Raw genomic sequence first — 24,454 nt, 5'->3', positions numbered from 1 at the left:
TTAGTGTACTTTACAATTTCACATTACTGCTTGTGAAAAATTGCTGTTCAACCTTATGCTTGCACATTGTTTAAGGAAGGTTTGACTCAAGTCACACAACTTTCCTATTAATCCTTCAAACTATTGCAGATATCTAGGACAGGATTGCTTTGATAAAGATTTATGAAAATACAGTGTTATTGGATACTTATGGCCATGATTATTCATAAATTTCCATTTGTAAAGTATATATCTTAATGGTATTTTGAAAGTTGGAAATCTTGGAATAATGCTTTGTTATTCAAATACCTTAAAATTATTTTAATGCTTTTGCAGTTTAATTTAATGTGACAGTAGCATATATATCCAAAAAGCTTTCAGGATGTCCTTTCTAATTTTTCAACACATATTACTCTATCTTGTCACGCATGACACATTATTATATACTTATATCAGTGCATACATTATTGCTTTTAATTATTATGGAGTTGGACATCTAATTTACACTTCTAGTATTTACTTTCATTATGTCATTTTGATTTCAATATTAATGCATGATAATGATACATTGATACTCCTTTATAGTTGCACGCTAATTTATACTAGAAGGAGATTTAGTTTCCTCTTCTAGGCAAATTAATTTTCCGTCTCATTGGTCTCCTAATCCAATTTTTAGTTTTGCACCTTTTTCTGCAACCGAGAACCATAAGTCACAAGCAATTGTGGGCCTGCGTTTTTGTGTAAGTTAATAATGTGGAAGAGTTTATAGCTGATCTAGCTTTTGACAACTATCAAACCCAAAGAGTCATTTTAGCTGGTCTAGCCCACTGTTTGTGAAATTTTAAAGAGACGTATGAGTTAATCAGGGAGTCTCCATCAGGCTAGCTGATCTTTGAGGAGATTAGTCAGGAATATGACAGCTGATTCATTGTGTGATGATATAATGTACATAATATTAGTTACCTATTTCCATTGTGTGAGAATGGATATTCTGTGACATCATGTCAATCGCATTGTAATACAAGCTACTAGTTCATCTCACGGCCATATATAATCAACTATCGCCCCCGCATGTTGATATCGATATCAATGAGATGACCACCCAACAACAGAAAATGAAAAGGAATGGAAAGGAAATTCTCATTTGATTATCTTATTGTCTCAATTGAAAGCCCTCACTGCAGACAATTGCATGAAATTATTTTTGGCAGATAAGCATCTTTATAAACTAAGGTACATTTCAAATGGTAATTGAATTTAAATTTTGTTAGGATAACAGGCAAGTTCAAGAATTAGAAGTAGACATACAATTGCCAGATAAGTACTTTTGGCAGATGAGCATCTTTATAAACTAGGGTACATATTAAATGGTTAATGAATTGAAATTTTGTTACGATAACAGGTATGTTCAGGGATCAGAACTAGACATACAATCGCCCAAACCAATTGTTCCATTGTTTCATATTAAATAACACAGCACATTTGACCTCTCAACATAAGACATTGTTACCATCTTACTGAGATGATACTGGTAAATCAAACATCAATCTGTGGAAGCCGGTTATTTCAGGTTCACAATTGTATGGAGGGTTTTATGATATTGGCTTTTAAACTTCATGGGTTATTGGCTTGATGATTTCCAAATTGTCATGTTGTAGGGTTAGAAACTGCTGAGCAAAGCTAGCAACTATTTTCTTTCATCCCAAATTTAAACCTTATTTGTAGAGGATTGCATATGGATGAAAATTCTCCTGTTGTTATAAACTCAATTATCAGGCAACAGGTTGCTGATGTGCTTATGCATCTCATTTGTGCTGTAAAGACCTAATAACTTTGATTGTCATTTCTTTGAAAACTTTGAAATTTGTTAGTCCATTGTTTTTGTTTATCGTTGTCAGCTCTAGTTCACACTTTCTTTTTTTAATTCCATTATTTATTGGACGATTCTTGGGGTTGGCATGCTAAAATAGAAATGCTTTCTGGATATGTAGAATTCCAAAGATTGGAGGCAAGGATCTGGATCTTCATTTTTTGTACAAAGAAGTAACTTGTCGTGGAGGCTTGCAAATTGTAAGTTTGTTATTTCTTCTTTTAAATTTAAAATATGTTCTTTTCAATCATTGGGTTTTTGAGTGTTGCCCTGTAACATTGATTTATTTATTTTTTAAAAGCTTCTCAAGAATCTGAATTTCCTTTATTTGGTTTTGATTTTTAATATTTTCATTTGCCTTGATGTGGACATTGAATATCCCAATTGTCAATTGCAAGATTTTTCATTGTTATCCTCATTAACATTTGATTTAATTTTTTTTTTTGATTTGGAAAACTCTACAATTTGTTTGTTGATAGTTAAGCTATTTAATTTTGATTGGTTACATGTATGTACATTCATATCAAGTAACAACCAACAGAATTTGGGGAGCACATTAATACAATTTCCATAATTTCCAAAGAAACACATGTACATTCCCCCAACATCATCTATTTCCAGTAAACTGCGCTAAACCAAAATGCATAAGTATTCTCTGATTTCCTGAATTATACTTAGACATTTTTCTAAGCTCAGTCGTCCAAAACTTAATCCAATATTTTGCCTTGATCATAACAGATATATGTTGCCATAAATGACAACCTCAAAGCATCCCCTTAGCATCCAAATTCACCCTATATGAGGAGGAAATAAATTAGAAGTTTATTTTTGTAATTACATTGTGCTTGAAAATGAATTGATCCTTCAATGGTTGTGTTGTAACTTATACTGACAATGAAATATGAAAGCCATTAAGCTATGACATTTGTTAATTTGTTCAACTCTCTTGTGAACACTTAATACAGCACAAATTTTATATAACGAGAATGTAAAATTTATATGATGATTGTTTTATCAATATTATCATTTGAGTTTTTGAAATTTAATTATACATTTTAAAATTTACTTTTTTATATAGCAGTCCCCTTAGCTGCACCCTGCTGTACCAAAAAATAGCCTGAAAAATAGTCCACATCTTGGAAACATGGGGTGACAAAAATGAGAATTTATCTGAAAATTTGATTTTATAGGAGTTCTAGCGTGTTGATATTTTATTTGGAAATGAAATCATAGTGGGAAGGTAATCAAGTGTTTGAATAAATGTAATTTTGACTTATATCGTTCATGGCATGTGGCCATCTCCAAGTCCGTTGTGAATTGTATGTAAATATTATTTGATGATTTATTAGGGATTTAATTTATAGTTTAGAGCTATTTTTCTTTAACCCCTAGTTCATGAGTAGTAGTTCCTAAGAACCCATCTCTCATGGCCGTGAATGCTCCATTTATCCTATAGGTGAGAACATCTATTTGTCACAGATCTGATCACAAGTTGGACAAATCTCTTGAATTGAATAATTATTCAACACTTCTTCATGCTGATTAGGGACAACTTTGTGGGAGCTACTTTTGGTATCAAATACTTTTTGTAGTCTAGTTTGATAACGACACTTCAAGGTCTAGCGGTCTAGCCTCATGTATGCCATGGTGCTTGTACATGTAGGGTTGCTCTTGTAGAATGAAATGAAATCATAGCGGGAAGGTAATCAAGTGTTTGAATAAATGTAATTTTGACTTATATCGTTCATGGCATGTGGCCATCTCCAAGTCCATTGTGAATTATATGTAAATATTATTTGATGATTTATTAGGGATTTAATTTATAGTTTAGAGCTATTTTTTTTTAACCCCTAGTTCATGAGTAGTAGTTCCTAAGAACCCATCTCTCATGCTCCATTTATCCTATAGGTGAGAACATCTATTTGTCACAGAGCCAATCACGAGTTGGACAAATGTCTTGAATTGAACAATTATTCAACACTTTTTCATGCTGATTAGGGACAACTTTGTGGGAGCTACTTTTGGTATCAAATACTTTTTGTAGTCTAGTTTGATAACGACACTGCAAGGTCTAGCCTCATGTATGCCATGGTGCTTGTACATGTAGGGTTGCTCTTGTAGAACATTACATACATCAAGTGGTATGATGCCACTAGGCAAGTCACCTTTGAAGGGTTTGATCAAAGATGACAACAGATAAATTTGATCAACACAAATGTGGTTGTTGAGATTCATCCTATTGATGATATATGGATGTATGGAATGTCCCCTTTCCTGTAATAGAATTTAACAAATAATATAAATAAGTCAATTGAATAATAACAATAAATTATAAAAGTTATTGTTAAACTATATAATTAAGATAATAAGATAATGATGAGATATAGATAATAAATGAACATAGTAATATTAATATTCCACAATTAAATATAGTATATTGTATTATTATAATAATATAGTATATTATTAATAAATAAATAATAATATTATTATACTATAAAATAACTAATTAAATTAAATATGAATGCAACGAAAAAATAGATAAAAGATAAGTAATAAAGAATTTATTTTTATTCTAATCATAATATCTTATAACCATTCTAAATTAAATATGTTTTATTCTTATATTTAGATCAGTACATTTTAAGTCTGGAGACTATCCACTTGGTCAACCGACTAAAGACTAAAAGTTTAGTACAACGATAAGAACAATGATTGCTTTTAAAATAATAATATCAAGATTAAAATATTAACTCAAGTCAAGAAGTCGACCATACAAGGTGATTGGGCTAGTTTTCAATGTTAGCCAATTATAATTAATCTAGACATTAATCAACCGACTAAAGACTAAAAGTTTAGTACAACGACCAGAACAACAATTAGTTTTAAAATAATAATATCAAAATTAAAATATACAATGAAGTCGACCATACCCGGTGATAGGATTTGTTTTCAACGATAGCCACTTATAATTAGTTAAACCATTAATCAGCCGGCTAAAGACTAAAATTTTAGTACAACAATAAGAACAACGATTTATTTTAAAATAATAATATCAAAGTTAAAATATAAAATGAAGTCAAGAAGTTCTCTATAGATGGTGATAGGACTAGTTTTCAACGTTAGCCAATTATAATGAATCAAGCCATTACCAACAAAGGAATAGTGTTATATTAGAACTGCTTGTTATCAGATCATCATCAACATCTATTAGGAGGTAGATCATCATCAACATCTATTAAGACGTTGATAACACAAGAATTAGAAAGTAACTGTTAATATGGAGATTGTTACGAAAGATGACCAATGATAAGGGACATAAGATATGTGTTATTGATTGCGACTCCTCAGGTAGGAACACCTATATAAGAATTTATTCTCTTCGATCAGTAAGGGAGGAGGAGGTGACAAAAAATAGTCCATCTGGCATAGTTGTTGGACTCTTGATTGTTTCTGTGGAGTTGCAACAAAGAGTTGCAGATAAGGATTCATAAAGCCATCGAATGGGTACAGGAGCATTGATGTTATACCTGGCTCAATAAATAGCATCTCAAATTATATTACACGGAGGAAGTTATATCATATGGGGGCATCACAAAAATGACGCCTCTCACCTTTGAGAAATATTCTTGACGATTAGCCTAATATCATTTGGGTAATATATCTATTGTCTATGTGAAAATTTAATGATCAGATTGATTGTAGATATAGATTTTGTTTATCAGGGTCTGTGAAGTGATGCAATTATTAACTTAGAATTTAATGCCTTTTGTACAAGTCTGATTGCAAACTTTAATAATAGTTAATACATAAATTGTGATTGAATAGTAATATTTATTATCACCTCTTAACTGCAGTTAAGAGGTACAAATACTATCATGTTTGTTTTTCAAATATTAAATCATATTACTTGTTTCAAGGCAGCAGTTCCACGTAGAAGACTTTGATTAGTTTTGTGTTCACGGTGTGTTTTGTCTGCCCCTCCGATCTCATTTAAAAAAGGGTGTGGTTATTATGGCAAGCCCCGCCAATGACTGGACATGTCTCCCACGTGGATGATACGCCCATTCATTGATGGGTCGTTCCATTCCAAGGCACATGACTTTCGGTCGCTGTTAACCATAAATAGAATAAAGTGTCCGCCATTTGTATTTATCTTTTTTGCTAAAAGTTTAATATTTATAAATTGTCCAAGTTTGATATTTATAATAATTATTATAAAATTAGTATACTAATTGTGAATATATAACAAAGTTTTCTTTATTATATCTCATTTACTTTTACACTTTATGTTTATCTTATTGAGGCTATAGACCAGTAACAGTCTACAAAGGATATATGATAACATCCTCAATGGCAATACTCAATTCGAGTCACTGCACCACTTAGTTTGGGTTAGGAACACAAGACTCGCAATAATTCAAAGAAATCGGAAGAATCTTCGTGGCTTTATGATCAAACCATGTGTACACAGTTTATGAGCACTACTATATGAGTAATGATGCTTTAAGAGGTGATATAAATGCCATTGTACGACAACTACTCCTCTAAGTTGTAGTCATTAGAATGAAGAACCTATTGTCTATCCAAATTCTTAGATATCCCTTGGAAGTAACCAATGAATTGAAGATTGAATGATGGTAAGGAACCATGGCATAGAGTTGTATCTACTATTGCATTGAGGGAATACGAGTGCTTTGTACTTCTAGTAACAAGATATAAAGGAGGAGTTGGCAAGTAGGCAAGCAAGATATTCATAAACTAGTTCAATTTTATTCTCAAATGCAACTGAAATCCTAATTAGGGTGCTAATTAACGAGGGTCCGAGTTGGGAACATTACAATGTAATTAAGGCACCTCATTTTTAAAGGGTTTGATAGCTATGGACGTGGTATTTTCATTTGACACTCGTGTTTCAACTCACCCACTTGATGGTATATAATATTGAGGGTAATGTGTAGTTTTACAAGTTGAATCTCTTATTTGGAGAGTGCTAGAGATCTTTTGACTTATGCTATCCATAAGGATATAAAAGTCGTTATTTTTCACATATTTGAATGAAATAATTGTTTCTTAACTATTCTTTGGTAGTAAGGCCTTTACAAAGGCGATGGTGATATTTAGCTCTATATCAATGATGTACCTTGCTTCCCTTTGTTTGAGCAAATTTAGAGGTAATGATATATAATATGTTTCTTTCGCTTGTGATTATATTGAGAGAGATTTGTGGTGTAATAGCCCCTCTAGTAATTCATGCTATATGTTCTTACAAGTTTTGAACCAAATGCGTGTGTCCTTTTGGAGGATTTTTGATTTTTTGCCTAACTACCAACTTGTATTTTCTCCCTTTGGCTTGACACTTGTGTAAGAGCCTCTTTCCATTGTTGATATTGAATCTCATCGATCTTTATGGCATAAAGTTATGTAGTGCACAAGGTTTTAATTGTTTTGAAATGCCATTTTTGTTTCAATGCAGCGATGAAGGCCATTGTGTTACGATGAGTTCTAGTGCTTGTTTGGATACTTTGATGTTGATTTTTTTGGGCAACACTTGAAAAGAGTTGGTTGAATCTAAGTGGAGTTTCCTTGATTCCTCCTTGGTTGGTGTGCTAGCTTCCTAATTCTTTTAATTATAGTGTTTGACTTTGAGAAAGACAATTGTGATTTTTCTTTGAACTTAAGGGAATATTTTTTGAGCTTTGTTTTTGAATTTGATAATCCATTTATCAATAATTTGTTTATCATACCTTGTTTGGTGCTTCTTGATTTCTAATAGTATTTGTGCAAATTGATTTATCATCGTTGCTCAGTATCAAGTTGGGACACCTTGATTATATTTACTGATTATCTTTTCTAGACTCAAAAACTTGCTATTCTGCACCCTTTTGGGAACATGAAATATAATTATAACTTCCTATGCATAGATTATCATTTCCTTTCCCATTATAACTGATTTGATTGCTTTTAATCCAAAAAAAGAGAAACTAACCATATTATCTAACTATAATAGTTAAAATGCATAACATAACTATAAATTAAAGTGGTTGAATTTCAGATGTTTTGCAAATATACCTTCACCTTGACTAGTGCAAGCCTTAGTTATGGAAGGAGAGGAGAAGCATTGCCATGGGCTTAACTTTACAATTAATGCAATCAGATTTCCACAATCCATGATTTTTAATGCTAAGTTTCTGGATTAGAATGTGTAGAGATTTTTCATCAACTTTACTATTAACTTTACAATTGCGGACCCTTAAGTATCCTTACACAATCTCTACTAAGAAAGGCCCTCCCTACCCTGGGAATTAGGCTTGGGGCACCATTGTCTAGCCATTGAGCATCCTGGTGTTAGAGCGTCGATTAAACAACTAGCTAGGCTTAGGATACCTTCCATACACCTATTTGCCAATTGTTAGCAACTCTAACCTCTAGTAATCATAGCAACAAGCATGCCACTAGCCTATCTTGTCAAAGGATTTGAGTCACTTTTCACTTGATTTGACAACAAGACTATACTAAGAACTATAGTGAGCTAACACATATTTTAAACATTTTATATTACTTGCTTAAATTATTGATGGTTTTTTGTCTTTACCATGTAGGAATAACCTTAGTTTAATGATTGTCATTTCACACCCTTCATCTTGACCATGCTGGTCTTCTTGGATGAATCATCGAGTGTATGTATAAGAATTTGAGATCACAGCCATTGTATCTGCCGATCTCGCCTTGTTATTAGAAAGATTTTCTGAATGCTTAAGCATTTATATTTACAACCACTTCATTTGCCGACCTAGCCTTGGCAATTATAAAAGATATTTTGAAAGTTCAAGCATTTATATTCATAGCCAATACATTTGTCGATTTGGCCTTGACGCTACAAAAATATTTTGAAAATTCTGTTGTTGATTTTACAAGGAGACGTTTCCTATCTCAAGGGATATATCTTAGATATCCTTGTATAAGAAACATTCCAAATTTTCATGATTGTGAAAGGAGAATTCTTACATCAACAAAAGCTACAGTTCCGAAGCATTCTTACATCTTAAACATAAGGAAAGAGAACTTGGATCATTTTTGATTAGTTCTAACAACATGACTTAAACTCTCAGAGTAGATTTCGGCTATGCCACACTATATCATGTGAAAATAAAACATAAGTTAAGGAGAGGTGAATTCCATGACCCAACTCGAGGTCGACCTTGCACGGGCTCAAACACTTCTTGAATCAATGCAGGAATGCTCGATCAATGAATGCTTATGAAACTAGGAAGGTATCAGTTGGCTACTATTGTTCTTGTGCAGGAACTTGGCACCAAAAAATACTAGTTGTGACCAACTCAATGCTTGATGAAGGCGGAATCAATATTTAATACATAAATTGTGATAGTGGATGGTGTGTTTGCCGGAAGAAACGACAAGGAACTCACAGGGATAATTGCGATGCAAGAATGAGAGCAAATCTGATCGCAAGTGGTAGCTTTTGCTGGAAGTTAAGAATGTTATATCTAAATGAGCTTTCATATCAAATTCTCTCCCTTCTGGGCTACATGCTTAGTTACAAGCAAGAATGAGAATGGTGGCAAGGAGTTTCAAGATACAAGGCCATCAACGCAATGTGGCAATAATATTAATTTGGCCATTGAAAAATAATATAAGGCTGATGAAATGATCTACCAATTCAACTTTTGAATACTTCAACAACTTAGATCTGATCTTTAAACAATTCGGTCACTATATAGTAACTTAACATACAGTAACATGCAGTTTACTGTCCCAATAGTAACCAACTTGCAAAATGTAAAACATTAAACGATAAACCATCTCAAATAACATTCAAATAAGTATGACACCAAGATTTAACGTGGAAACCCAATTTGGGAAAAACCACCAGTAACATGCTACCAACTTTCCACTCTTTTGGAGTGAGCTTGGTTAAGAGCCAACCTTGTTAAAGGTTACATTAGACATTGTTAGGTGTGACCCTCTTAAAGGATTTAATCACCTTGTTAGTAGTGGCCTTGTTAGAGGACTTAATAACATTCTATTAGAATGTCACCTTGATTTAAGGATTTACAAATGGTTGTTAGGTCAACCTTGATTAAAGGATTTTTAACTAATACAATGGTTAGAAAGTAACAACAGGTTGATCTAATAAATACAACTTACTTTGCAAATGTAGATCATAATATAGCTAATTTGCTAATTCATTGACTGGACTCCATTCATGTCTTTGTCATCAATCTCTGATCTGCTTAGAAAATCCTTCAAGCAATCACTCTTCACCTCTGCTCTGCTCCTTCATAACCTTGTGCTCAAGTTCGCTAATCAACAAAATTAGCAACTACTAACTGTTGGTGTTTTCAAACGTCACAGTTTCAAATTACCCTGATGAGAACAAGATACATCTAGGTTCAGCTACTTCTCATCTCCAACATACCTTTTCAGACACCAGACCAACTATAAGGCTAGACCCTTATTCTATTTCAGGCTCTGCAAAACCTAGGTGGGTGGACCTATTAGATTCTTCATATGGTACCAATATTCAAAGAATAGACTGGATCTAAACAAAGTAGATTAAACCCTAGTCATGCAATTACAAAGATGTGCAGTAGCAAATTGCAAATTCTATGAAATCCACAAGTTGAGTGAGGGCATCCTTTCAGCTCTTAAACGGAAAGGGAAATGGATGATTATAATGTTGATTTAAGGAAGTCCCCAAAATATGCAGCAGTAAGAACAAGTTGATCCTTTAGCTGATTAGTGCCTTATCTATTGGGTAGTTCCACAAATCCCACATACATCTATGGGACCAGTGACATATTCCATACATCAAGATATCAGATCTATCTTATCACTTTGTGAGTAAGACATCAGTGTTCATAAAGACCCCATTCTCATGAAATATCCTTCTCGAATAACCAACAACTCTGTCAAATACATCAAGCATTTACTTGGCTCTTTGTTCCAACAACAAAACATATCAGACATACAACCTTACTGAGATTTAAATGGGTCTAAGTTCTTTGTTCCTAAACCTCAAAACATTGCACAGATTATAGAGATAAGAGTCGATAATCATAATGAAACTAAGAAGATTCTTGCTCATTTGTATTCATTTATTTGAAACTATAAATTCAAGATGCATCTAAACAACTCAGAAAACCACTAAATAGATCATAACTATTTATATTAGCTTAACTACTGCTGTTCATACAAGAGAAATATGCTGAAGAATGGTATCACAATCATGAAAACACATCAAAACTGGAACCCTGGTCTCACAATATTGAGAAAACTCAAGATTGGAACCTTTATAATGAATTAGAAAGAGAGATATAGGAAAAGAATGAAATCCTGGATCTGATTTGGCAGTGATATGTGTCCACTTGAATCTTCATTCCTCGCTGTTGTAAAACATCTCTCATCTTTCTAGAACTGAAATCTGATATGATTCTCATCATTGTTATGTAACATACTTGAAATATCTCTTCTTCAATAATGAAAACCCTTGTGTTGCCAAAATATCTAAAATGCACCAGAAATGCTGATAATCCATCCACTGAATTGACTTGGAGGTGACAAAATCTGCCCCTAATTGCATTCATAATGCTTCTGATGTTCATCCAGTTCACCATTTCATCACACATTAAATCTGAACTGCCCTAACTGAATGAAACTGAAGAAGGGATACTTGAGGCAAAACATTGAATAACTTGAACCAGTGGCTTCTTGTGCGGAAAAAACTCTGAAAATGGAAAGTTCGTTCTCTCCTGATTCCGACCATATATAATAGTGCTATACTTTCTTGTCGGAAATGCCCAGAATCTCAAAATAAAAAACAGGGTCTTGGTAAGGGTCTCAAGTCTGCATCTCATTTTAAAATTTTATGCAAAAATTTAAAAAAGTTCTAAAGTCAAAACTTTAGGTTACATCCTTTATAAATTTAAAAGACTTGTACGTTCATTTTTTGGAGGAAAATAATAAAAATTGATTTTCTGAATTTTTGATTTTCCCTCCATTTTCAATTCGGGTCAAACTAGGTTTGACCAACTAGACGTGTCATACTCTGATTCGTTGGCCTTCTACATTGTCCTCTGACATGTCATCCACCTTTGCCACCAAGGCACCACATGTTGCATTGCTACTGGTTTGTACTGCCTTGTTAGCGCCCTCTCAATAGGTCCTCCACTTGGGTGCCACGTGTCGCTTCTTGATTGGGTCACTATGTCGCATGACACCTCAACACCTTGCCACGTCATTGCGACACGTGGCATCTGCATACATGTCATCTACCTCATCACCGCTGCCGTATCATGGCTGCCACGTGGCGGTTGGTCGCTATGTCGCATGACACCTCAGCACAGTGCCATGTCATTGCGGCATAGCAACCTTGTGCCACATGTAACTGTCTGCCACATCATTGCCTCGATTTTTGTGCCACATCCGAGGTCCTCTGCCATGTGCTATTTTACAACTCGTCCTTTTGGTGCCATGTGTTGTGATTTCATTGTTTCGGATCCATATCATTTGTGCCACGTCATCTTCTCGTTTGACGTGTTTTGGTTAAAATTCCCTCCTGTGTTGAGTTGTTTGGGTCCCACAGTGCATTACTTTGTGGCTTACAAAAGCCTCACGTCCAATAGATATTTAAATGGTGAATGGATTTGTATTTAAAGACCAAAAATCTCCCCACGACATGTATATGTGACCAAAGTTTTGGTTTGTACCTTAAAATAACTGCCATACACCCTTGGCAATCAACAGGTTTTGCAGGCAAGCGCTAAGGATTCTTAATGCGAGCCACCACACCTGCGGTCACCAGCTTGGTGCTTCATTCGTTTGAATTTGCCTTCTTGGCCTCCTTTGTTGACATGTCCTCCATGCGGTTCAAACACTTGCTGCCACCCTTGTGTTATTTGTCGTAGGGTGTTGCTGTAATGGCGTCTCCAGCTAGGGGCTTCTCTTATGGCTTTTCTCCTCCTTTACTTGCTGTGAATGCTTAAAAGTCCTGCTTCTTGCATTTTTCGAGCCGTGAATGACTAGTTCTCCTGCCATGGAAGGTCCTCCCTTTAACGTTGTGGGGCTCCTCTTCCACTCCACTTGTGGGAATGCCTTCATCCTTGTGTATATTTTGCTCCAATGTGGAAGAGGGGGGGGGGGGTTGTTCATATGCATTAGTCTTTCCTTCAAATTCCGTCAACATTTTGCAAATCTCTTCCTCCACCTTTCGTCCATGCCCTCTGCTATGCTCTCAAATGTTCCCATTTTGCTGCATTTCCTCCAGTGATTTCTGCCCATTGATCCCTCACTTGGCTACTGCTCACTTGGGTGTAGAGAGGAAACTCTTTCTCAACGGGTAGGAAGACAAGGGCGCATGAGCTGGTCTTTTCTAGATTGTTGCATCTCTAAAAATTTGGACATCATTCAATCCGGTCATATCATTTATGTGTTTGGCAACATGGTGGCCTATTCATCGGCTGAGATGGCAAGAGTTGCACCCTTCAAGAGCATCCAAGGCAAGTTATTAAGATCATAACAAAGTTTCTTACCCATTCCTTGTAAAAAGGGAAACAATGGAAAACGATCAATACATTCCACTGATGCTTTTCACCGTACAGTCATGCCAAGCCATAATACTCCACTTTAAATTGGCATCTCATTAATGAAATTGCTTATCACGGATTAGGTGTATTGATCATTATAGTGATAATTTCATGTCGAGTCATATAAATCTATTCGTCTCATATTAGTTCATTCTCTCTTAAAATGCTAACTCTCTATGCACTATGGTAATGAGAAGTACCTCTCGGATGAGCAATAGAAACTTCCCAAAAGTGTTCATCCAATGTAACCTCTGCTTTGTCAAAAGATTACCGATGTGGCCCCGATCCATTTCTTTATTGTTCATTGTGTGTATAATCCATATGCCTTTTTGATCTCAAATGAAGGTATAAGCATACTAAGATATTTAATGATCACACTTGGACCTTTAAGATAACTTTGCTATCCATGATATTATATTGATCCTGATGGAATTAGTCGAGTCCCAAAGCGAGGCTGGCTAAATTTTTTTTCGTTTTCAAACAACTTAAATTCCAAATTGATCCATTAATCACCTAACACTAATTGAAAAATCATTCGACCATTGATCCATCCGTTAAAACTCATTTTTACTCTTTTTTGCTGATTGCCAATTTCATGCCAAAGGGTCCTCTGACCGTCTTTAAAAATTGAGAAAAACACTTGTCTGGGCTTTGAAACTAGACATGCTGATTCTCTGTTTTGTATTCTTGCACCCTACAAAATCTCGTGTCATGACGATCATTTAGTCAAAAGATATTGACCGTCAAAGTTACCCCCCCCCCCGCCCCCCAATAACTGCTTGAAAGTAAACATGTCAGAAAACAATAAATCACCTTCAGTTTTGGCTCCAAAAATAGGTCAAAGTGACACTTGGGGGGACAAAAATTGGGACATTAGTTCATTGTCACGAGGGGAGTATAAATATGGGATTTGGGCTCATGACGAATAACAAGACGAATTTGACGAGCGGTCAAAGTGGACTACTTGGATTTGTAGAACTGGAAACAATGGCAGAAAAGTGATTTTTGCAAATGAAATGAATCTGGGAAAGTGTGTAGACAAATTCCCCAAGACTTGCAAACTGACACAAAGTATAGCCAGAGTAGAACACAACGAGACAATCCATTTGATCTCATCTACCACAGATTTAGAGTTATGACATCCCAAACAGGGGAACTGATCACTCTGCCCTTTATGACACCAGTAAAACTTTTCAAATTGCATATGGAATCACATTCCAAATCTAGTCAAATGGATTCGTCATAAGCTCAAATCTGATACATAACTAGTCTCCGACCTCTAGAATACAATGCAAAAGGAATTATCTCATTTCGGTCAATTGGGTCAAAGCTATAGCAAGTCAAACAAAGCCTCCCAAAATTCTGAACAATTAGCATCAGCATGACAACAATATACCGCTGATTGAGGGATTTAAAACCCAATCAAAACATGTCAAAATTGCTTGAAATTTGAATCATAGGTTCTTTGATAGGTATACTAAACACTCCCAAAGTGGTGAGTCATGAAACATAACTAGGTGCAAGACATTCAAATGCAAACAAGGCCTTTTGTCGCTGTTCAACACTTCGGCAAAAATGTAGATTCAGAGATTGCTCAAAACGAAACTTCATAGAATGGCTCAGAATGGCAATTTATCTTTATGGGACGGGTGGATATGTTGAATACAATGTGTTAGAAACATTAAACGCCTCTTAGGCCTCAAAAGGACATCGGAGTACACAGGCATGAAATGCGCTTTAAGGGGCTCAAAAGCTTGGAATGGTATTCAAATTGGGAAGACGATTTTGAGTCCCAACACTAACCTCTCTAGGTTAATCCTTATGCCTCCTTAAATAGGTAGCTTGATCTTTTGCCGCTTAAAGATCACCGTTTATCTTAGGGTTAGGTTAGATTCATTGAATCCTTCCATCATTTGGTTTCCTTCTCCTTTTAGATACTTTTCAAACCTTCTCTTTGAATCCATGCCTAGGAACGCTCAAACACGGTTTATCATGCATTAAATGCTCTAGCTCATCAATACTTATCCTTTATGCAGTTTGACTAATCCAAAAATTCAATTGTGTCAGCTCGGAATCTTAATTCCTTCATAAGCTATCAAATGCTGACACTCGGTCAATATTGTGTTCCTCGGCCTCGGTCATGATTAGATAACTTAGTCATCACTAGACTCTTTCGTTCGCCTTAAAATGTCTTCACTCAGACTTTTACCCGTGCTCAGTCGACATTGTATTCTATGTGGCTTCTACTATTAGCACATCTTGACATCAATTATAAGTTCCTTAATCTTCTTCTCTGTAGCTTGACTTAGCCTATGCATTTGGTCTTCTATTGATTATCTCTTTTATGCTTCAACTCAACTATCTTCTCCACTTAGTGTAATGATTAAACAACACATTATTTTGTCAAGGTCCAATTGGTCAAGTGCCTATTGTAATTCCACATAACTCAACCTTTCCACTAGGTTTTCTTGTTATCACTTCTTCTCAAATCCTCTTCATTAGTCATCTTGATATGGTACTCTACTTAGGTAGAAATTGTCGCACCAATAAGGTTTGATATGTAGCTTCCAACATGTTGGTAAATAGTTTGTCCCTCACCTTGAATTGGCTTTACCTTCACTCCTTATGCCCAAGATTGTGAGAAACAAGCTATCTACAATAGATTGGATTAGTGCATTCCTATGTCACTAATCCCTGAATTGAATGGTACAGCTCCCCTATATGCAATGTATACTTGGAGTGATGTTTTTAGTAGATCAAAAGGGTGACTAGGGTTATGCTCTTAACCTGAGAGCGAAAGAGGCCAACCAGATTTCTCATAACACTAACTATACTCCTACTCCTAAATGCATCTAAGACTATGGGATACTCCTACTCCTAAATGCATCTAAGGCTATAGGGTGCAAGGGGATGTAATGGAAGAAGAACATCCATGGCCCTACGTGGCTCTCTAACTAGTCAAGGTTGTCCACTGGCAAATTCCCAGCGTACTTTAATCCTAACTTCACATTATAGATGCAATATGTTATGCAACCCTAGAAAAGAGTAGAAATAGCTATGAAAGATAACACTCTGACTACCCATACTATTAACACTGCACTAACACTCTGATTAGCCCAAAAACTAATAGCTTCACAAGTACTTGTCCTACAATCCCAGAAAGACTAACCTACATGCATGTTAGCTCAATTGAAGGAGACAATGTAAGAAGCCGAAGCATGCTAGTTCTAAGTGGAATTAAAACATTACATGGCCTAGGTGCAGACATCAATCTAATCCTTCATTCTATACACCTCTCAATTCTCGCTCAATAGTCTCTGCTATAGGGGGAGAAAATGCATGAAACTAACTGATTCTTTCTATTAACTTAGAAAAAATAAATAACTATATATATATATATATATATATATATATATATATATATATATATATATATATATATATATATATATATATATATATATATAGGCCTCCTCTTAGGGTTCTTGGCCAGTCACAAATTCATGTGTTACATTAACAGAGCACTTGAATCGCTCAAAAATCCAACAATCATTGTTTACAATTCAATACATCAGACAAAGAAAGAAGAAATGGTTAGAAACCTTCAAAATTGTTCATATTCCTATTTGATCTGTAACAGTCACCTTGGTGCCAAAACTTGTATTTCATATCCTAACAATCACAACAAGTTTGAGTCTCCACTGTTGATCTCCTATCAATGATCACGATTTAAACATGACAATCCTTCCATCTGCCTCGAAACTTAACTATGAGCAAACTGTTGCAAAGTCGTGATCAACCATTTTTGCAACATCGTAACCCTCCAAACTGACAATGACTTTAACCTTTCAAACTCGCAAAAACTACAACTTAATCCTTGTTGCCTCTTTGCAACTGCCTATCATAAATACCTTTAATTCGTGCGATGATGCGATGACTACCTGTTATCTATTTTGCAGCTTCGCCACCTTAACTTAAGATTAACTTTAATTGCTTGCGATGTTGCGATCACTGGTTATCTTCACTGTCGTTTCATTCTTCGCAATTTTGCAACTCAGAATCTTTGCTTCTGGCTTAACCATGCGATGATGCGATCCGTTAACTTTACCATTTTGGCTCTTTATCGCCGCTTCACAACTTTGACATGAGGTTAACTTTAACCGCATGCGACATTGCCAAAGCTTTAAACTTGATCGTCTTGGGTTACTTTTCGCACCTTTGTAGCCTTAATTGAGAATTAACATTAACACCTTGCGATCTAGCGATGACTGCATAAAAGACTGCTATCCTGTTTCACGGCTTAATGACCAAAGAATTTAATTGCTATTGAAACCATGCGACGATGCGATAACCATGTGAAATTGACTGCTAACATTCCTCGCAACCTCACAACTTGGAGCCTTAAATCATCTCTTAACCTTGTGAAGCCGCGAATGCATGCTTTCGCTTTATCGCAACACTAACCTCAAGTTACTCTTAACCGCATGTGACAATGCAATAGCCTTAGATCTTAACTGCTATGATTGGCTTTTCGCACCATCACAACTTGAATTTCTTTAGGCCTGAAATGAGTTGCGATCATGCGATCTTTAGCTTTCGTTGCTTCTATAATTTCACTTTATCGAAATAACAAGATACTGCTTCCTTCGATCACCTAACCCATTCGATCTATTGATGATCGCTAAAGTTGTGGTGATGGACATCTCTCGATGCAAGAAAATGTAATATGACAATAGTCGATGTACGTGGCGTTCATTCGTTTGTTGTTGACCTTTCAATGCTGATCTTGCCACCTTGCCCGTGGTTCTCCACCATTACAGAGAGTTTCAAGGCTTCTTCTGCATTGGATTCTGATCAACTTGCTTCTAATCTGCTCCCATGACTTTGAGCTTGATTCCTGTGAACTTGGTTTCGTTCCAATCAGCCTCAGAGATGAAAGACCATTCTCTTCTTGTTGCCACATCCATTTGTGTTCATATGATCTTTCTCCAATTGAACTTGTCTTCACGATGAACACTTGATCAAAGCATTAGGGTTTCAGAACAACTTCCCTCTCATCTAGGAAATGCATAGACTTACCCTACCTTTCCTAATCACCTAGTATGAATGAATGCATTAGATTGTTTTTGAATGCCCACCTAGGTACACATAGAGGTATAGATGAGATGAGAAGCTCCTTAAGGGCAATCTAGACACAGACATGACATCGTATTGACTCAACCCGAATCCCAGAAGTTTGAAAAATTTAGGGGAACTGAAATCATGGCAACACAACATTACCAAAATGTTTCTTTCATTTGTTGAGTTTTTGGGATGGTTTGGGGATGTCCTTGATACATTCCCCCAACCTTCATACATCTTGATAATGGGTAGAATTGTGTTTTTTCTTTTGGTATCTTGAAAGTTAGAATAAAGTGGCCAACCATATATGATGCTGCAATATTTATTTTATTTTTAGCCAATAGGCTATTTTATGTGGGAATGACCTCCCACCGATTTCCTCTGTCTCACACCCCCATAAACACATTTATCATACAAAAATGTTGAGAAGTTGCACTCGGAAATTATGGGCTAACAAGCTCCTTTGTGGGGTTGGTGCCAGTAAGGCCATTGCGGAGACAAATGAATAAAAACATATTCGCGAGGGAATCGAGGCCACAAAGATCACAACCAATTGCGTGGCATTAGAGTCAAGGGCTAGGGAAATGTTCCCTTGCATGTCTAAAGAAAGGAAAAACAGAGTGAAAATTTAGACAAAAATGTGATGAGTTTTAGAACGACTTTAATGGAGAACAAGAAATTATCATTATTATCAATGGTTATAAGATTTTACATTAACTTTGCTTGAAGTTGACCAAAAGAATTTGGGATGTTGAAGAATTTAGGATAGAAATGAATTAATAATAATAATAATACCTCCACTATGAAAAAATGACAAGGCTGAAAATTATGGAGAATAATAAACAATAGCCTTTTAAAACAAATAACTAGATTTTTATTTTCAACAAGAATTGATTTAAAATCATTCTTGTTTGAATGACTTAATTTAATTTAATTTTATCAAAATAATTTTTTTTAGGATAATAGTTTGGAAGTATCAAATTAAGTTGGTGGCAAGATTTATCTTCATTTCTATGTGAATAAATATTTTAGTTAATTATTTTTACTTTATCATCATGTAATAAGATTTTATTTTATATAGTTGCCAAATTTTTCTAAAGTGTAAAATATAAAATATTAATTTGAAAATTAATATGTCATGTCGTATATCATCAACTTTTTAAGTGCATATTTTATTATTAATTTTAGAAAAATACTAAAATTGCAAATTTTTTAAAATATAAACTTTATGAAGATATTAATAAAAAAACATATTATAAAATCGATAGATATCCACTACAAAATGATTAAAATTTAATTTACTACACCGAAAACTATTTATATTTCTTTTATCGCCATTTATTTTTTTCACTAACTGAAGCCTTTTATTTTAATTTCTAAAAAAATTGACAATTTATATCTCCAACGATTATAATCTCAACAAATATTTAATGTGTTGTTTATTAAATTATTTTTAAAAATATATTCTATTTATAATAAAATTTCAAATTTTGACGTGTAGATGGCTGTTAAATTTAATCTAGAAAAATAGAAGTTAACATTAACGCACTCATACCATCTCACTCCACCATTTCTGCCTATCGACATTAAAAAAATAAAATAATAAAGTTCATATATATAATACATTTCATCCTTTATTCAATTTTAATAGTGAGAATAACATATACATATATATTTTTAATATAAAATATTATATCTTACAACGTCTAATTTAGTCATTAGTAATTCTTGATATCTTTCTCAAAGAAATAGAATTGTAGTGGATTGATATAGAGAGTGGTATATAATCAGTTTTCTAACTAATAAAATAATTGTACCTATATATAATTAATTGTAGAAAAAATGTCAATTTTGTATTTTAAACTAATTTTTTTTTATCAAGATATTTATCAACAATATTACAATGTAAAGTTGACACGTATAATACTATTAATCTTCTAAGTTACTAGTTCGAGTTCAGGTTCAAGTTCAGGTTCGAAGAACTAGTTCGCTAGTACGACAAAATTTTGAAATGCGGCTTGAGTTCATTAGTACAAAAACATGTAGTAATTATACACACACACATACATGCATATGTATGCACCCAAGAAGAATGAATTAAGATTAGAGTGCCACATAGTATGATAACAACAACAAAAACACTATAAACTTGTAATTATAACATCGTAGGAATTATCAACACCAAAATATTAAAATCATATTGAGTCCAAGTATCATTGTTTTGACTTTCAACAATTAGAACTTTATACTAAGTTTTAATCATGTAATGGATTATCTAAATCTTCATCTTCTTCTTCTCATCATCAAGGGCATTAGTTGATTGACAAATAGAGCCAATGTCAATGGGATCGGTTGCACTAATGACATTTTGCTTTCTAAGTTGTTGAATCCTTATTACTTTTTCATTGTATAGAGAACTTGTTAGTTTATAATTAACGTCCTAGTTGAAAAATATTATATAAGTAGCTTGCAACTCCCTTCATCTATTGAAGATGATGTTTAATGTTTAAAATATAATTTATCACAATACAAAGCTTTCAATTAATCGAACAAGGGTCATTATCAGCAATTGGATATAAAAATTTCACTAGAAGATATATTGAGTGTTAGTTTAATTTGAAGTAATAAATATCAAAACTTAAGAAAATTTTGTTTGGTTGCAATAAAGATCTTTGTTCAAATTCTATAATAATCATTTTCTGTACTAAATTATAGAATGTATCCTAGTGGAACAATACTTGGTTAGCACTTGGATTGCTTGAGTTTGCCCTAGTTCTACCATGATTCTACCTAGATTTGACCTAGAGGAGCTTGCTTGGGTTAGAACCCAAAGGGAACTAGGACTAGAACCAAGGACCGGTTCGAAATATGCCTAGTTCAAAGCGCTGGGGGTAGAACTGGGTAACTAAGTTTATCTTTTTTGTTAATTTAAGAGTAACATTAACATACAAATAATCTTTTTATGGTAACTTTTTCTTTTACAATATATAATTTATTGCCCATACGCTACATATTATTGTAATATAGGGTGTGCGCTGAACAAACCACTAAATTGAAACTATGCGAATTTGTGAAATTTAAATAGTAGGAGTTGTTCAAAAATACCACACAACATGTGAATTGTTGAAAACATATCACAATTTACTATGTGAATTAAAATATGACAAGTATTACAGAATGAGAAATATATATAATATTGAAACATGTAGGTCACCTTTTTCAAATAATGCAATATATCTTGCTATCGAAATAATCCTTCTCTTAGATAGAGGAAAAGAAGAGAAAAACTTACATTCCTTGGTTAGAACCCTAGTGGAACAATACTTGGTTAGCACTTGGATTGCTTGAGTTTGCCCTAGTTCTACCATGATTCTACCTAGATTTGACCTAGAGGAGCTTGCTTGGGTTAGAACCCAAAGGGAACTAGGACTAGAACCAAGGACCGGTTCGAAATATGCCTAGTTCAAAGCGCTGGGGGTAGAACTGGGTAACTAAGTTTATCTTTTTTGTTAATTTAAGAGTAACATTAACATACAAATAATCTTTTTATGGTAACTTTTTCTTTTACAATATATAATTTATTGCCCATACGCTACATATTATTGTAATATAGGGTGTGCGCTGAACAAACCACTAAATTGAAACTATGCGAATTTGTGAAATTTAAATAGTAGGAGTTGTTCAAAAATACCACACAACATGTGAATTGTTGAAAACATATCACAATTTACTATGTGAATTAAAATATGACAAGTATTACAGAATGAGAAATATATATAATATTGAAACATGTAGGTCACCTTTTTCAAATAATGCAATATATCTTGCTATCGAAATAATCCTTCTCTTAGATAGAGGAAAAGAAGAGAAATAGTTATCTTTTTTTAGTAGAATAGTATAATACTAAATATATATTGCTATCGGCTAAAACATTGCACCTCTTTTAGGTGTAACCACTAGTAATTAATCTTATTTTTGACATACTATTTAGTATTTTTTATATCTTGCTTAAAATTTAGACAATTAAGATGATTTTTTTAGTCTACCCTTCAAAATTATCCATATGTACACTTTACGGACTTCTAACAATTAGTCTTAATCAGAAGGCATGGTGTTTACCATCTAAACATTAGGTTAAAATCAATTGTTTCTAAAAATAAAAGTTTGGCCATCAACACAAAGAAATTATCTTGTTGGACGATATTTCAAAAACAAATAATAGTTATGAGGAAATTGATGACAGGCTCCAAGATATGCTTCTACACATGAATCCAAACTTTATCACATTCTTCCCCCCCAATAGAGTCAAATTGTTGTATATATACACTAGCTTATATATATATATTTTATATGTATAAAATAAGCCGAGAGATATCCTTCTCGAGGCGTCTATTTTCATAATCCCATAATTTTCATCATCGCATATTTATGTGAGCGTAAGAGGCGTGAGGAAATGATTCGAGACTCTTGATCTGCCTCATTTTTACTTCCATTTCCTCTTTGCAATTTTCACGATTTTAATTATAATTATAGTCTATTTCTATTTTATTTTTCTGATATGTAAATGAACGTCAATTTTTTTTCAAAATGAAAAATGTTTACATTGAAGATTGTTGCCACTGTAGAAAGCCTCTTGGCTTAATAAAGTAATGGGAAGCTTGACACTATCTTTCAGTTACAATTTGGAACAAAGAGTATGTGATTAGAGTTCTTCAAAAATATTCCAAAGATTGAGCTGTAGATATATCTTGTCCTCCTTTATGTAGCCCATATCATGATTTATAATAGCCTTTAAAGGTACAACCACCGAATTGTTTTGTAACTAATTCAATTGGATCTCTTGGAAAACATCTTTATATTTATATGAGTCGCAATCGTTTCTTATTTTATAAATTTTCAATTTATAAAATAATAAGAAATTAAGATCATCTTTGTTAAATTTCTAATTATCAAAATAAATGGAAAAGATATATTGTAACTGATTATTAGATACGAACCATTTCTCTTTGATTAAAATAAAAAAATATTTATTGTTGCTTTTTAACTAGACACAAACTTAATATTTATTTCAAATATGAAATCTTTACTCGTGAGATATGTGAGAATATGTTTCCCAAAACTCATAAAAAGTCAAAACTAAATTAAATAGTATTAATAATGAAGACTACTTATTTCTATATCCTTTAAGTAGAAGTGTTCTAGATCTCCTTTGGATAAAAATGATCCAAACACATGGTGTGTTTTGTGTGTAACTTCACCATATGACACATAATTGGAGTTTCTTTTCACGTTCCTTTAAATTATTTCTTATTTAGCAGCCTTTTGCATTCTACGTCATGTGAACTCATCCTTTTCTTGTGTAGGAATATCTAACTTAGAAATGCAATGCAAAAAATCATGTTGTAGGGCAATGCTTGTTTGACATCGACTACATGATCCTTTTTTGCATATGGAATATTGATGCAGGAGCATCTTGCATGGGAAATTTATAAACAAAAAACTAAGGGAAAAAAAAAAAAAAAAAAAAAAAAGTGGAGGAGAGAGGAAGTGACGAAAATAGAAAGAAAAAAAAAAAAAAAAAAAAGAAAATGGAAAAAAATGGGAGAAAAGAGGAATTTCTATTTTCAAGGTGCAAAGGTGGCATAAATAGAAAAATAAGAAAAATAGTTGTCATTCCATTAATCAAGGTGTGTAGGTGGCATCTTAGAAGGTTGTGGAAAGTTCCTTAAATTATGCGTTTAATATTTGTTGTGATCCATAAAGGAAATGTAATTTTCTAATTGGGCCACATGGTGGTGCTTAGTTGTATTTAGGTGGAATTCTAGAAAGTTGTGGATATTGTAGAAGATTGTGGATATTGTGTAGGTGGAATTCTAGA

At 33.8% G+C, this 24,454-nt stretch overlaps 1 protein-coding gene across 1 annotated transcript in view; it reads left to right on the top strand.

Moving 5' to 3' along the window:
• The window catches only part of LOC149543165 (high mobility group B protein 9-like), a 102,351-nt gene that overhangs the window by 48,481 nt on the left and 29,416 nt on the right, over nt 1-24,454 (top strand). The window contains exon 2 of the mRNA XM_089798052.1: nt 1,971-2,049. Coding sequence (XP_089654178.1) covers nt 1,971-2,049 — 79 coding nt within the window. The remainder of the gene's footprint in view (nt 1-1,970; nt 2,050-24,454) is intronic.

Source organism: Cupressus sempervirens, chromosome 8 (assembly GCF_028749045.1).
Source record: "Cupressus sempervirens isolate cs-2001-9-10 chromosome 8, ASM2874904v1, whole genome shotgun sequence".
NCBI lineage: Eukaryota > Viridiplantae > Streptophyta > Pinopsida > Cupressales > Cupressaceae > Cupressus > Cupressus sempervirens.
Note: the sequence above shows the minus strand (reverse complement) of the source record. Positions and strands in the feature narration are given on the sequence as shown.